This window comes from Manacus candei, unplaced genomic scaffold (assembly GCF_025592945.1).
Source record: "Manacus candei isolate 608988 ecotype Guabito, Panama unplaced genomic scaffold, ASM2559294v1 h1tg000046l, whole genome shotgun sequence".
Taxonomy (NCBI): domain Eukaryota; kingdom Metazoa; phylum Chordata; class Aves; order Passeriformes; family Pipridae; genus Manacus; species Manacus candei.
This window is the reverse complement of record NW_026138094.1, coordinates 16,501,193-16,515,225: the sequence shown is the minus strand read 5'-3', so window position 1 is coordinate 16,515,225 and position 14,033 is coordinate 16,501,193. Positions and strand designations below refer to the sequence as shown.

The following is a 14,033-nucleotide window of genomic DNA, read 5'->3' as shown; positions in this document are numbered from 1 at the left end:
CAGTGGCCCTGGGAGCAGTGCAGGGCAGGCCCCTCTGACCCCCCACTCTGCCCCCTGTGCCGCAGATCCCCCGGTACATCCTGACCCTGCACGAGCTGCTGGCTCACACCCCCCACGAGCACGTGGAGAGGAACAGCCTGGATTACGCCAAGTCCAAGCTGGAAGAGCTGTCCAGGTGAGAGCTGCTGTGCCGTGCCCTCCTGCCCTGTCTGGGTGGATACTCCCGTAATTCCCTCGGTGTATCTTTTGTTTTGGTCTTACCTGGTGCAGTTCCACCACGAGACACTTACTTGAGTCCGAAGGGATCCACTGGAAAACTCGTGCAGGTCCTATCCCAGCTCCAATTTTCTCCTCTCCCTCCTTCAGGATAATGCACGATGAAGTGAGCGAGACTGAAAACATTCGGAAAAACCTGGCGATAGAGAGGATGATCATCGAGGGGTGCGAGATCCTTCTGGACACCAGCCAGACCTTTGTCAGACAAGGTCTGTGTCAGCACCAGTGTCCCTCCCCTCTGCAGTAACAGGAGCCCCACGTCCCCGTCCCTGTCCCTCTGTGTGCTGCGGTGGGCTATGAAATTTAAAAACATAGCTCAATTCTGAGTTTTCTCTGCCCTGAAGTGCCTCACGTTCAGGCAGTTTTGGCACTCTCAGGCACTTCTGGTGCTGCATTTTTCTGCATCAGGGCTCAGAAGGTGCGTTTTGGCTGTTACTGATTCCCCTGCCAGGGAAGCTGCTCGGTCCTGGCAGAGCACCCTGTGGTGTGGGTGCAGGGGTGGGCTGGGGGCCGTGCTGGTGCCCACCCCCATGCTGGGCCCCATAACCGGGGGCCGGTCCCAGCCCGTGCTCGGGGGTGTCCCGCTCCTGCTCCCGGGCCGTGCACACAGCGCTGACGGAGCGGCCCCTCCGCAGGGTCCCTCATCCAGGTGCCCATGTCGGAGAAGGGGAAGATCACGCGGGGCCGGCTGGGCTCCCTGTCCCTGCGCAAGGAGGGCGAGCGCCAGTGCTTCCTCTTCTCCAAGCACCTCATCATCTGCACCCGCGGCTCTGGGGGAAAGCTGCACCTCACCAAGGTGAGGGGGCTGCGGGAACCCCGGGAAGGGGCTGGTGGTGCTGCTGCTCCCTGGGCATGGGGAGGGGGCAGAGGGTGCCTGGCTGATGTCTGAGCTGGCCGGGCTCTTGGTGACACTGGGGTCCAGGGACTGCCTTGCCTTCCCCTGGGGCAGCCCTGGGGGTGGGGGGCACCCAGACTTACTTCACATGGTCCTTGTTAGAGCTGAGTCACAGGAGAGATGAGAAACTACAGGATCCTGATAAAAGAATTTACCCTAATCTGCAGCAGAAACCTTGACAATCTATTCCGGGAGAAACTGGAGTTAGAGCCTGGGCTGTCCGTATTGCTCCCAGCTCCTCTGGCTGCTCCCAGGGCTCCTGTGTTTATTTGGGGAAGTTTGGCAGTTAATTGAGCAAGAATCTTACAGAAATTGCTCATTACTGGCATTAAATTATCAGTTTGAAGAATTACAGTCCGTGGCAAAGAGCTGATAATTACAACAACAGACTTTGGGAAAATTAAATTTAAAGCTTCTATTAAATAATTTATAAACAAATTAGTTGATCGGTTCGAGGGAAAAACAGCTTTTTCCCCAGTGAAAGCAGGCACTGTGCTGGGCACGGGCTGTGTGTGCCCACCTCCACCCCGGGCTGTGTGTGCCCTCCCAGGGGCATCTACCTGTCCCCATCCCTGGGGTGGGGAATGAGGATGGGGGAACCCCCACCCTCCTGAACCTCGACTCCTGCCCCTGGGTGGGGGCTGTGATGGGGTTCTGGGTCTGGGGTTCCCCCAGTGCTGCAGGGGGTCCCCCTGCTGACCCCCCTCCCGCCCCCAGAACGGTGTGATCTCGCTCATCGACTGCACGCTGGTGGAGGAGCCCGAGAGCACCGACGAGGACGGTAGGTCACCCTGGAGGTCACCCTGGAGGTCACCCTGGAGGTCACTCTGGGGCCCTGCTCACCCCACTGGTGGGTGTGGGGAGGGAGTTTGGGCTTGTGCATCTCCCAGTGGGGGCTGAGCAGACAGACATCCCCACAGGCGAGGTCACAACTGCCCCAGGACCCCCTTTGCTGAGGTCACTGGCACAGCTGGTGCCACCCCCACAGCAGTGTCTCTTGCCATGCCCTGTCAGTGATTTTGGGTTTGGCAGTGTGGTCACCCCATGGGGGGGGCTGGGGAGGTGACAGGGATGCTTCCCCAGCTGGAGACAGGTGCCAGGGGTTGTGACTGGCCATGGTGGCAGCGTGGGCAGCACTGCCGGTGTCCCATCAGGGGTCTGGGGTCCTCCTGCATGTTCCCACCATCTGTCCACGTGACATAAACCCAGCTGTGGCAGAGCTGGAGCAAATTCAGATGCCAGTAGACTCAGTGAAGACATGACTGAGGTTTAATTAGGTTAATTATTTACTGTGAACCAAGCAGACACACACTGACACAGATCCAGCTGTCCTGGGGTAGCCAACAACCTGCAAAAACCCAAATAAACTCTCCTTAAAACCTGACTAAAGCCCATGCGGGAGGAGAGGGGGTGGGAAAGCCTTTCCCAATCACTGTATGTGAATTTTTCTGTTCCAAAGCCAAAACATCAGGACAAGACATCGACCACCTTGACTTCAAAATCGTGGTGGAGCCAAAAGATTCCTCATCTTTCACAGTTATCCTTGTGGCCTCATCCAGGCAGGAGAAGGCTGCATGGACCAGTGACATCAGCCAGGTAGGGGCCAGCAGGGAGGGTTGTTGGGGTATGGGGTCCTCAGGGTGAGGAGCTGCCATGGGATCCCTGCTTGGCTGATCCCTGCTGAGCTGATCCCTGAGCCCTGCTTGGCTGATCTCTGCTGGACTGCAGTGTCACTTTGGGCACAGATTAATGCCTGAGGTTTGCTGGGTGGCCATGGTCCCACTGCCTGCCCTGGGGCTGGGTTTGCACCCCAGGAGCTTTCCTGACACTGTTGGGGCGTTGGGACCTGCCACGAGCTGGGGTCTTGCTCAGGTGAAGGACTGAGCCCTGGGCACCCACCCAGGGAGAGCAGAGGGGCTCCTGAGGGCTGACTGGGCACCCAGGGCCTGGCCATTACCCTTGTGGTGTCTGGTGGCTGGAGGAGGAGGAAGAAGAGGTGGGAGGAGGAAGGTGACACAGCCACAGCAGGGTCTGTCCCATCAGAGCTCTCCTGCAAATCTCAATCTGAGCTGTGGGTTCCTCCTCTGACTCCAACACGTGGTACGATTTCCACCTGCTTTATGCAAATGACCCCGAAGATATTTCTTCCAGGTGGGAGGAAGAGCAGAGTTCCTGGTTCAATAGGGAACCAGGGCCCCTCACAGGGAGGTGGTGGCTCCCAGCCCAGTCCTGCTCGCACAGGGGTCCCTGCAGGGACCTGCCTCTCGCTGGGTCTGCCCCTGAGAGCGTCCGGTCATGCAGGCTGTGGGGAGTTTCATTCCAGCTTCATTCCTGGGAGCAGGACCTGGCAGCCCTGGCAATGGCTTTGTGACTGCTGGCACACCTGGAGCCAGGCTGGGTCCATCTGGGAGAGCTCAAGGACAGCTCTGGGTGACGCTCCCCCAGAACAGGGAGGCAGGGCCGTGGCCACGCAGCCCTGTCCTCAGGAAGAAGCTCCTGCCCTTCCCAGCAGTGCAGCCCCAGCCCCACTCGCCTGTCGGACATGGGAGATGCAGTGAGCAGGGATATGTCTGGTCTGGATAAGGCCAACCTCCAACTTTTCCCACACCACCCACCTGTGTCTCTTCCAGTGCGTGGACAACATCCGCTGCAACGGCCTGATGATGAACGCCTTCGAGGAGAACTCCAAGGTCACCGTCCCCCAGATGATCAAGTGAGTGCACACAGGGCCAGGACACAGCTCCAGTGGCAGCTGGAGTGGTCAGGAGCCCTGCGACCCCTGCAGCCTCCCCGTGTGCTCCACGGGCTGTCTCCAGTGTGGTGATCAGGAGCATTAAATAGCTGCGGAGGGGTTTGTGTGGGATGTGCTCGGGGAGGTGAGAATGTCAAAGGGGAGAGCTTAGAGAAAAAAATAGTAGTAAAGAAGGGTGAAAGCACCAGAAGAGAGGGGTATGGGAGCTGCTGTCCCTGTGGGTGCTGGGGTGCAGGGGCTGCCCTGGTCTGTGATGGGATATGTTGGCATGAGGTGGGCTGGTCCCTGCCGGTGGGATGGGGCAGTGCGGGGTGTCCTCCTGCCACGTCAGCCACCCTTGCTGCTGCCAGGCCTGGGAAGGGGCTTGGTTCGTGTGTGCCTTGGAACAGTCCATCCACATCCCTCTGCCTGCTGAGCACTCTGCAGCATTCCCACCCTTTCTGGTGTGTGGGTTTCCAGATTGTCCCCTGGGAGCATTCCTGCCTGTGTTTCCTATGGGGACACCCTGTATGAACAAGGCTCCTTCCTGTGCCCATTTCTGTGGTCTCTTGGTTTCATTCCAGGCTGGAACCACAGATATCTTGTTTCTCTGCAGGTCTGATGCCAGCTTGTATTGTGATGATGTTGACATTAGGTTCAGTAAAACGATGAATTCCTGCAAGGTCCTGCAGATCCGCTATGCCAGCGTGGAGCGGCTGCTGGAGAGGCTGACGGACCTGCGCTTCCTGAGCATCGACTTCCTCAACACGTTCCTGCATTCCTACCGCGTCTTCACCACCGCCCTCGTCGTCCTTGACAAGCTCATCACCATCTACAAGAAGCCCATCAGTGCCATCCCGGCTCGGTGAGGCCGTGGGGCATCGCTGCAGAGCTGCCCTGGCGCCCGGCCCGTGCCCGCAGGGGTGCGGGGTCTGTGCGGGGGCTGCCCCCGCTCCGCGTCCCCTCTCTGTCCCCGGTCAGTCTCTGCACCCCAGCCCTGCCTGGCCCTGGTGCTGCCCCAGGATCTGTCCTGTCCCTGAAGGAGCAGTGGGGTCTGGGGGGACTGTGGCATTGCTCCATCCCCTGTCTGCATTCTCTGTGCCCCAGACCTGCCCAGCCCTGGTGCCACCCTGGGGCTGTGTCACCTGCTCCGTGAGCTGTGATACCCCCACACTGGGGAAGGAGATGAACCCAAGCTCTGCGGGTGTCCCCCGTCCCAGGAGGGCCATGTGGGGTGGCGAGGGGCTCATGCCAGCTCTGCTGTACCTGGGGGGATGCCCCCGGGCCCCAGTGCCACAGCGGGGGATCCCCACGGGCTGCTGGGCAGGGCAGGTGCCAGCTCAGCCTCTCCCTGTGTCTCCTCCAAGGTCCCTGGAGCTCCTGTTTGCAAACAGCCAGAACAACAAGCTGCTGTACGGGGAGCCCCCCAAGTCCCCTAGAGCCAACCGCAAGTTCTCGTCGCCCCCCCCGCTGTCCATCACCAAGAGCTCGTCCCCCAGCCGCCGCAGGAAGCTGTCCCTCAACATCCCCATCATCACGGGGGGGAAGGCGCTGGACCTGGCGGCGCTGAGCTGCTCCTCCAACGGCTATGCCAGCATGTACTCCTCCATGGCCCCCTTCAGCAAGACCACCCTGGACATCAACAAACTCTACGTGTCCAGCAGCTATCCCAATAAAATCCCGGATGAAGGAGAAGTGGCCTCGGAAAAGCAAGAGGAGCCACTGCCAGGCAAGCAAAGTGAGTCCCTGTGGGTGTAAGGGTGGGGGGCTCCTGCCCAGGGTGGCCAGTTTGGGAGCATGCACGGAGAGCTCCTGCCTCCTGAAAACTCACTAATTTGTAATAACAAAATAAAAAAACCACCCAAAACCCCCTAACCTCAAAGAAAAAACCCATCCCAAAAAATCCCAGAGTAACCGCGGGACTCTGTACCTTTCTCATATGTGTTGGCTGCATCCCCAGCTGGAATGGGTCAGACTTCAGGAAAACCTGGAAGAGCTAAAATGTGGCTGCATTTGTGTCCAGCGGGTGGTAAAGGGGTTCCCTGTTCCTCCCAGGCTCAGAGGTGTCTGTCAGGGAAGAGTCAGACACAGATCCCAATCACAGTGATGAAGCCGAAGCTGAAACTTCCCCAACAAAATCTCCGACAACTCCCAAGTCCATCAAGTGCAAAAATTCATCAGGTAACGGGGGAGCCAAGGCCTGTTCCGACCCGGGGGGTGCCCGTGTGTTGGGGGGCTGGTGCGTGGGGGAGCCTGTCTGGGCAGCAGCGGTGCCCGCAGTGGTGTTGGATTTCTCCTCCCCCAGATTTCTCGCTGTTTTCCTACAACAACGGCGTGGTCATGACGTCCTGCCGGGACCTGGACAGCACCCGCAGCGCCCTGTCTGCCACCTCCGCCTTCGCCATCGCCACGGCGGGGGCCAACGAGGGGACCCCCACCAAGGAGAAGTACCGCAGGATGTCCCTGGCCAGTGCAGGTACCTGCCCCCCGAGGCAGCGGGAACACATTTTTGGGATGCTCATTTCCACGGCTCTCAGTTGGGTTTCCCACCAGGAGCTCCCTGGCCAGGAGCAGCCCTGTCGGGGGAGCCCAGAGCCCCCCCAGCCCAGTGCCCGCCCGCTCCGGGCCGTGTCCCGGGTGCCTGGGCACGGAGCTGCCCAAGGGACGTGCAGGATACGGGCACCTCAACCATCACACCCGTGGGCAGGCGGCCCCAGCTGTCCTGCTGCTCCCTGACACGGAGCGGCTCGGGGTGCTCGGGAAGGGAGGATGCTCCTCCTGGCAGCCCTCCAGCAGCCCTGAGCCATTCCCGAGGGCATTGCTAAGGGGCTGCTGGCAGTTTCAGGCTTCCCCACGGACCAGCGGAACGGGGACAAGGAGTTTGTGATCCGGAGAGCGGCCACCAACCGTGTCCTCAACGTGCTGCGGCACTGGGTCTCCAAACACTCGCAGGTGGGCAGCAGGGCCTCTCTCTCCCTCCTCACCTCTCTCTCTCCCTCCTTCCCACAAGTGGAAATTCGGCTGCATGCCGGGTGGCTCAGCCAGGCTCCAGCTGGGAAGGCAACTGGCACTTCTGTTTTCATGAAGCAAAGGAGTGGCCGTGGGCAGGAGTGGGGAGCTGGGAGCCTCAGCGGGGGGCCAGGCATTGGGTCCCAGTTTGCACAGTCGAGGTGCAGAGGAGGGGAGCTGGATCTGCCATTGCCCCCAGCTGGGCTGGGGAGAAGGGGAGTCTCCGGGTTTGGTGCCTGTTGGGGGGCTAAGGCTGGGGTCAGGGTTCAGGCACTGGGTGCTTTCCCTGCTGTCACTGTCCCTCTCTGCATTGGTGACTGGGGGCACTGGCAGTGGTGCTGTACTGGTTCTCACTGGGAAGCCCCCTGACTCTCCCTGGCTGGGTGATGCTGATGCAATGGTACAAAGCGAGCCCAGTGCCCTCCTGGCCAGTTCCCATTTGCTGGGATTTTGCCAGGAAGAGGCAGCCCCTGCTCACAGCCAGTGTCACTCCCAGCACATTAACACTGTGGCTGTGCTGGCCTTGGCAGGACTTCGAGACCAACGAGGAGCTGAAGTTCCGGGTGATTGGCTTCCTGGAGGAGGTCATCCATGACCCTGAGCTCCTGACCCAGGAGAGGAAAGCAGCTGCCAACATCATAAGGTGAAGGGCTGTGGGCGGGAGGTGGCTCTTCCTGGACCCTGTGCCAGGTTCTTGTTATTCCTGCTCTCACCTGGGATCACAGCAGGCACGAGGGCACCAGGAAGGGCTGTGTCAGGGGCTTGGGACGTGCCAGGGAGGAGGAGGAGGAGGAGGAGGAGGAGGAGGAGGAGGAGGAGGAGGAGGAGGAGGAGGAGGATGGGTGGTGCTGGCTGCATCCAGCCATTGGGAGGTGTGACTGCCTGTCGTGTGTGGCTGAGGTGTGATGTTGAACCCCGTGAGCACATGGCCCTTCCTGCTGTCGGGTCCTGGGATGGCACCGTGGCTCCCATGGCCAGGGACCCTGGGCTCCTGCCATGAGCAGGGCAGTTCTGACCACCCAGTGCTAGAGCCAGAGCCAGGGCACCATGTCCTGCTGCAGGGCTGACACACACACCATGATCCTTGTGGGTCCCTTCCAGCTCGGAATGTTCTGTGACTGTGACAGAAGGGGCCATGTGGCCTCGGTTAAGGAGTCTTTTCTTTTTTAAAATGGGACTCAGAAGGCTCTTACAAAGCACATGCCGAGTGTTTTGTCCCTGCAAACCCCCAGAGCTGTGCTGCACCACTGGAGCTGTGCCTCTGGTGCTTTCCCAGCCAGAGTAACACTGTCTGTTCCTGCCATAGGACCTTGACACAGGAGGATCCAGGAGACAACCAGATAACCCTGGAGGAGGTTGTGCATATGGTAAATACCCTCCCTTTCCTTCCTCCCTCCCTGTGCTCATGGTGGTGGAAGGGGAACAGATAAAAGATCCTGGTGCTCCAGGACACCCAAGGAGAGATGGAGTCTCCAAGCCCAATGTCTGGGGCTGCAGCTGCAAAGTAGGGAAAGATTTTCTGGGGAGGGGCCAGCTGTGAGCACAGCTGGATCTGTTACAGGCAGAGGCAACACTAACCAGCTCACTGGCATGTTAGTCCTCCTGCAGTCAGCAGGATGGCTGGAGAGGGCAGGGAGACACCTGCCCGCTGCGGGCACAGGAAAGGGACACAAGAAAGCCCCAGGGACACAGGAAAGCCCCAGGGTTCCCACGGTGTCCTCTGCATCCCCAAACCTGCTCCAGATCCAAGGGACAGGCACTGGCTCAGTCGGCATCAGCGTTGCTCCCCTAGGAGCAGAGCCCTGGAAGTGTGCCATGGATTGAAAACCTTCTTGGTGGCTGCAGAGCACTCACTGCCTTCCTGCATTGCAAAGAAAACAAAGTCTGTTCCCAGAAAAACCCAAGAGCCACTTGAAACCTGCCTGGTGCAGCTGAAACACCCGAGATTCTGACCCTTGGCTCTGCCAATGGCTCTGGGGGGGATTAGTCCCTCCTGGGGTTTGCTTGAGCTGTTGCCTGTAACTGCAGATGCTGGAAACTTCCTTTGAAGAGAAGACAAACCTGGAGGGTTTTGCTCTGCCCCTCAGGCTGAGCAGCAGCGACTTGCGGTCAAAGGCACAGTGGGGGCACGGGGGCACCCTGGGTTTTGGGGTGCACGCTGGGGTGAGGGGGCTGCAGGTTCCCTGGCCCCTCCTCGTGAGCCTGGGGTGTGCATCGTGCTGACCCTTGGCTGGTGCCCCCCGAGGTGCCCAGAGCCCCCCTGCACTGCACAGGGTGCTGCCAAATGCCACCAGTGCCACCTGCCCACGCTGGGCTCTGTTGGGGCATGCCTGCAGCCTGCCCCCAGACTGCCCCCCCAGCTTGCCCCCAGCCTTCCCCCCAGCCTGCCCCCCCAGCCTGCCCACCCTGCCTTCCCCCCCAGCTTGCCCCCCAGCCTTCCCCCCCAGCCTTCCCCCCCAGCCTTCCCCCCCAGCCTGCCCCCCCAGCCTGCCCCCCCAGCCTGCCCCTCCAACCTGCCCCCCAGCCTTCCCCCCCAGCCTGCCCCCCTGCAGCCTCTCCAGGGGCCCGTGAGCCGCAGAGGGGCTCAGCTGGTGTTTGCTCCCCGGAGCTTTCGCAACCCCCTTCCCACAGCCGGGAGGGATTGTGCAATGGGCTGTTGAGGAGGGGTGAGTGTTGGTCTTGGGGGCTTGTTCTGTGTTGTCAGGGCTGTTTGGGGTTTATTTGGCCAGGAGGTTGGTGGGGTTTGTTTGTTCCAGCTCTTTAGTGGCTGATCCTTTTCCAGAAGCCGGAGGGAGAGTGAAATGTTATGGGGAATGTTGCTGGCCTTGTTCCAGCTGTTTGTGGAGTGACTGTGGAGTTTGTTGGGTGCTGGACTGAGCCATGTATCCAGGACCAGCTCTAAAGTGATATCTTTGTGATTGGTGCAGGTCTGGGCCGCAGGCTCCCGCTGTCACCCTGGGTGGCTCATGTGGGGGGTCTTGCCCGTGACCCTCATTGTTCCTCTGTCCCACAGGCCGAGGGGGTCAAAGCAGAACCCTTTGAAAACCACTCGGCCCTGGAAATTGCGGAACAGCTGACACTGCTGGATCACCTGATCTTCAAGAAGATCCCTTACGAGTGAGTGATCCCCGTGGGTCAGGAAGAGCTGCTCTGGTCACCCAGGGTCCCACAGCCAGTCTGGCTGGCTAACCCCAGAGGGTGCAAAGCCTTCCCAGGTTTTGCCAGTTGAGTCCTGATCCTGTGGCTTCTCTGCCACTGTCCCCAAGGTGACCGGCTCAGGGAGACCCTCCCATGTCCATCAAACTTTCAGCTGTATCCATGTGGTCCCTCCCAGCAGCGTGGGGGGCAAAGGTCCTAGGATCTCCATCCTGTGAGGGTGCAGTGGAGCTTGCAGGGCTTGGCCATCCCATAAAAATGGGAAATAGAATTTGATCTAAACACTGTCATTTGCAGAGAGTTCTTTGGGCAAGGCTGGATGAAGCTGGAGAAGAATGAGAGGACTCCGTACATCATGAAGAACACAAAACACTTCAATGATGTAAGGGCAGCTGCAGTGGGGTGGAGGGATGGCCAGTGGGGAGGCAGCATAGCCCACCTGCCCCAGGGCCTGGGGTGTGCAAGGTTTACCTGCCCCCACAGATGTTACCTTTCTCAGGGCTCCACTGCAGGTGGTGCGTCTCCTGGCGCAGTTACTCCTTCTGGGACTGCTGCTGTCAGGGAAATCTTTTAAAAAGTGCTGCGAGGCTGGAGGGCACAGAGCCGTGTCCAGGCCCATCCTAATGCTCGGGCTGGGCCCCGTGTCTCCCCAAGGTCAGTAACCTGATCGCGTCGGAGATCATCCGGAACGAGGAGATCAACGCGCGGGTGAGCGCCATCGAGAAGTGGGTGGCGGTGGCCGACATCTGCCGCTGCCTGCACAACTACAACGCCGTGCTGGAGATCACCTCCTCCCTCAACCGCAGTGCCATCTTCCGCCTCAAGAAAACCTGGCTCAAGGTCTCCAAGCAGGTGGGCACGGGGTGACCCCTCCTGGGGAGGGGGGGGGTTTGGTGGGGTGGGTGGGATGGTGTTGGGGCGGCACAAGTCATGGGCATTGAAAAAGAGTTAGAAAATGAAGGAAGGTTTTTTAGGTCTTTTCCAGGAGGGACATGCTGTGCAAGCAGCTCAGACCCTGCCTTGCTATTGGGTTTATTCATGGAGTCACAGAATTGTTTGGGTTGGAAAAGCCCTCTGAGGTCATCAAGTCCAACCATTCCCCCAGCACTGCCAAGGCCACCACTAACCCATGTCCCCAAGTGCCACATCCATGTGTCTGTTAAATCCCCCCAGGGATAGTGACTCCACCAGTGCCCTGGGCAGCCTGTGCCAGGGCTGGACAACCCTTTCTGTGAAGAAATTTTCCCAATTTCCAACCTGAACCTCCCTGGCACAACTTCTTTGCTCTTGTCCCATCGCTTATTACCTGTGAGATGAGATCGGCCCTACCCTGCAGGTCGGATGTGCAGTTAAGCCTTTCCCAGAGAGCCCCTGTGCCTGTACACACACACAGACATCCTTTAACTGATTTTCTGGGCTCCTCAGACCAGTTCTGGATGAACAGGATGAATTCCTGTTTGAGGTACCTGGTACAGGAATAGCTGGTACCTGCCTGGTGCGGGGCTGGACAGAGCCCAGGGCTGCCAAGTCAGCATCGCTGTGGGCTCCTCTCAGCCAGGAACAGTCGCTTTGCCTATAAAATAATAAACCTATGAATGAAACAGGCACTGGCAAGGGCAGAGGTGGGAGCAAGGGGAGGAAGTGAGTGCACAGCCTGACTTCAATATTACTGGAGGAGCTTTGCTTTCAGGTGCTCACTTGGCTCCTCTGGGTATCACCAGGAGCCAGGTGTGACAGCCAGGGCACAGTTGTACCTGTGAGGGAGTAGGAACAGCTGGATGGGGGGATGTGCCCCGGGCAGGGCAGGCTGGGAGTGATCCTGTGGCTCCACAGGCTTTACCCCCTCCCCGGCTGCAGGGATGGGGGGATATTCCAGGGCCTCTCCGAGCGGCACTTTGGGTTTCTTGCAGACGAAGGCTCTGATCGATAAGCTCCAGAAGCTGGTGTCGTCAGAGGGCAGGTTCAAGAACCTGAGGGAGGCCCTGAAAAAGTGAGTGAATAGTGATTCTCCTCCTGCCAGCCCAGGGTCCATGGTGTGGGGGGACCTGGATCCCACCTGCCCCCCCCTGTGGCTGGGGCTCTGCTCACAGGAGCATTGCAGAGCCTGCACTAAAGCATGTCCTGCTGAGCCGGCACAGTGGCTGGCAAAGTGGTTCCCAGGAGTGAGCTGCTCCTTTGAGCAGCAGTGTGGAAAAATGGGAGTAAAAGGGACTGCAAAGGGGCAAAATCACTGCCAGCCACCTGGGAACATTTTTCCCCATCACTATCATAGAATCATGGAATTATGGAATGGTTTGGGTTGGGAGGGACCTTAAAATTGCAGCCCCCTGACATGGGCAGGGACACCTTCCACTAGGACAGGTTGCCCAGGGAAGCTTCCAAAAGTCTTCCCAACCCTCTGTCGAAGCTGCTCACAGCTCACCTTCTGCATCCCATGGCTTTGTGAGGGGCACGGCTGCAGGTCCTGCTTGTCCTGCTCAGCCAGCAGGGGTGAGGCCCAGGAGACCAGCAGCCTTCCTGGAGAGAGCCTTCCTATATTAGAGAGACTCTGCTGACTCTGAGGGCCCCCCTCCTTCCCCTCCAAAGCCCCTGGGTAAGGCAGTTTTCTCCCTCATTTCTTTCTGGTCTGCCCCCGAAGTTGTGACCCTCCGTGTGTCCCTTACCTGGGCATGTACCTGACCGACCTGGCGTTCATCGAGGAGGGGACCCCGAACTACACCGAGGACGGCCTGGTGAACTTCTCCAAAATGAGGATGGTGAGTCCCCAGCCCTGCTGGCGTGGGTGTGCAGGGCCAGCCAGGGGTGATGTGGCTGTGGCCAGGTCTGTGTCCCTTCAGCTGTCACCTGCACAGCACCAGGCAGCCACATGTGTCCCCTGCGCACACCTTGGGTTGTTCCTGGTGTCTGGAAGAGAAAAAAAGGCCCTTTGCATCATGCTGTTCTGTGTGCTCTTGCCCTCCTGGGTGCTGGGACAGTGCCAAGGGTGATGGCTGAGCCAGGAACGCCTTCTGTGTTTCATCCCCACACAGATCTCACACATCATAAGGGAGATCCGCCAGTTCCAGCAAACCTCCTACAAGATCGAGCACCAGCCCAAGGTACGGCCCTGTCCCTGGAGCCATGTGCTCCCTCTGCTCCTCGTCTCCTTCTCCCATCACAGTGTCTAAGCCTGCAGTTCCTGGCAGCTCCATGCTGGAGCGATGGCTGTGCCCGGCTGGAGGCTGTCGGCAGCGGGGCAGGGGCTGGAGGGTGACTCTTGGTGCTCCATCAGGCTCCCCTGTGCCCCCCTGGCTGCTGCCAGGAGGAATTGCCAAGGCACTGACAGCGTGACCGATGGCCAGAGTGCTCCAGGGCTGCACCCTGCACATGCTGAGAAACAGCTATTTAGGAGCAGCACCCCTCCCTACAGAGCAGAGTGTGTTCCACCACCCCCACAGCCAGGGCCAGGTGGCCTCTGCCTCATGGTGGCCCCTAGTATGTGATGAGCTGAAAGGTCTCGGCCGCCCTCACACTTCCTCTGCCGCAGCACCGCGGAGCCACTCCGGAAGCGGGCTGGGTGCTGGGGGTTTCCACTTTCTCCAAAACCAGCAAATCCTCCTGAAACCCTCCCAGGGTGGTCAGGCTGGGCCAAACCACCCTCCAGTGACGCTGGTGTCCATGTGCGGTGGCAGGAGCAGCTCCAGTCCCTCTGGAGCACAGCCCCTGGCTGGGCTGGGGAGCTGCGGGCTCTGATTTGAGCCCCTGGCAGCATCAGCTCTGCCCTCTGCACAGTTGGTACCTGCCCAGGGCTGGGCTCACGCTGCAGCCTTTTCCCAACTAGGCACCCCAGGTATTCCCTGCCTCCTCCCAGCCTCTCCTCCTCAGGAGGAAGACCAGTGTCTGTGAAAGCAGCCTGTTGCCCCAAAATCCTGTCTGAAAGCAGCCAAGCTGAGCACAGCAGGGAGGGGCAGTGCTGGTGGTGCCATG

At 59.6% G+C, this 14,033-nt stretch overlaps 1 protein-coding gene across 3 annotated transcripts in view; it reads left to right on the top strand.

The window, feature by feature from the left end:
- RASGRF1 (Ras protein specific guanine nucleotide releasing factor 1) overlaps positions 1-14,033 on the top strand; it is a 32,608-nt gene that overhangs the window by 17,109 nt on the left and 1,466 nt on the right. The window contains exons 8-26 of one of the 3 annotated variants that reach the window (XM_051796845.1): positions 66-175; positions 367-485; positions 912-1,072; positions 1,889-1,952; positions 2,631-2,767; positions 3,802-3,884; positions 4,558-4,767; positions 5,270-5,640; positions 5,958-6,083; positions 6,208-6,378; positions 6,742-6,854; positions 7,442-7,554; positions 8,218-8,278; positions 9,925-10,028; positions 10,365-10,449; positions 10,722-10,919; positions 11,978-12,057; positions 12,706-12,823; positions 13,097-13,165. In XM_051796845.1, the coding sequence (XP_051652805.1) occupies positions 66-175; positions 367-485; positions 912-1,072; positions 1,889-1,952; positions 2,631-2,767; positions 3,802-3,884; positions 4,558-4,767; positions 5,270-5,640; positions 5,958-6,083; positions 6,208-6,378; positions 6,742-6,854; positions 7,442-7,554; positions 8,218-8,278; positions 9,925-10,028; positions 10,365-10,449; positions 10,722-10,919; positions 11,978-12,057; positions 12,706-12,823; positions 13,097-13,165 (2,493 nt within the window). Of the gene's footprint in view, positions 1-65; positions 176-366; positions 486-911; positions 1,073-1,888; positions 1,953-2,630; positions 2,768-3,801; positions 3,885-4,518; positions 4,768-5,269; positions 5,641-5,957; positions 6,084-6,207; positions 6,379-6,741; positions 6,855-7,441; positions 7,555-8,217; positions 8,279-9,924; positions 10,029-10,364; positions 10,450-10,721; positions 10,920-11,977; positions 12,058-12,705; positions 12,824-13,096; positions 13,166-14,033 lie in introns of all 3 variants that reach the window. The other 2 variants (XM_051796844.1, XM_051796843.1) reach the window with 2 other exon arrangements.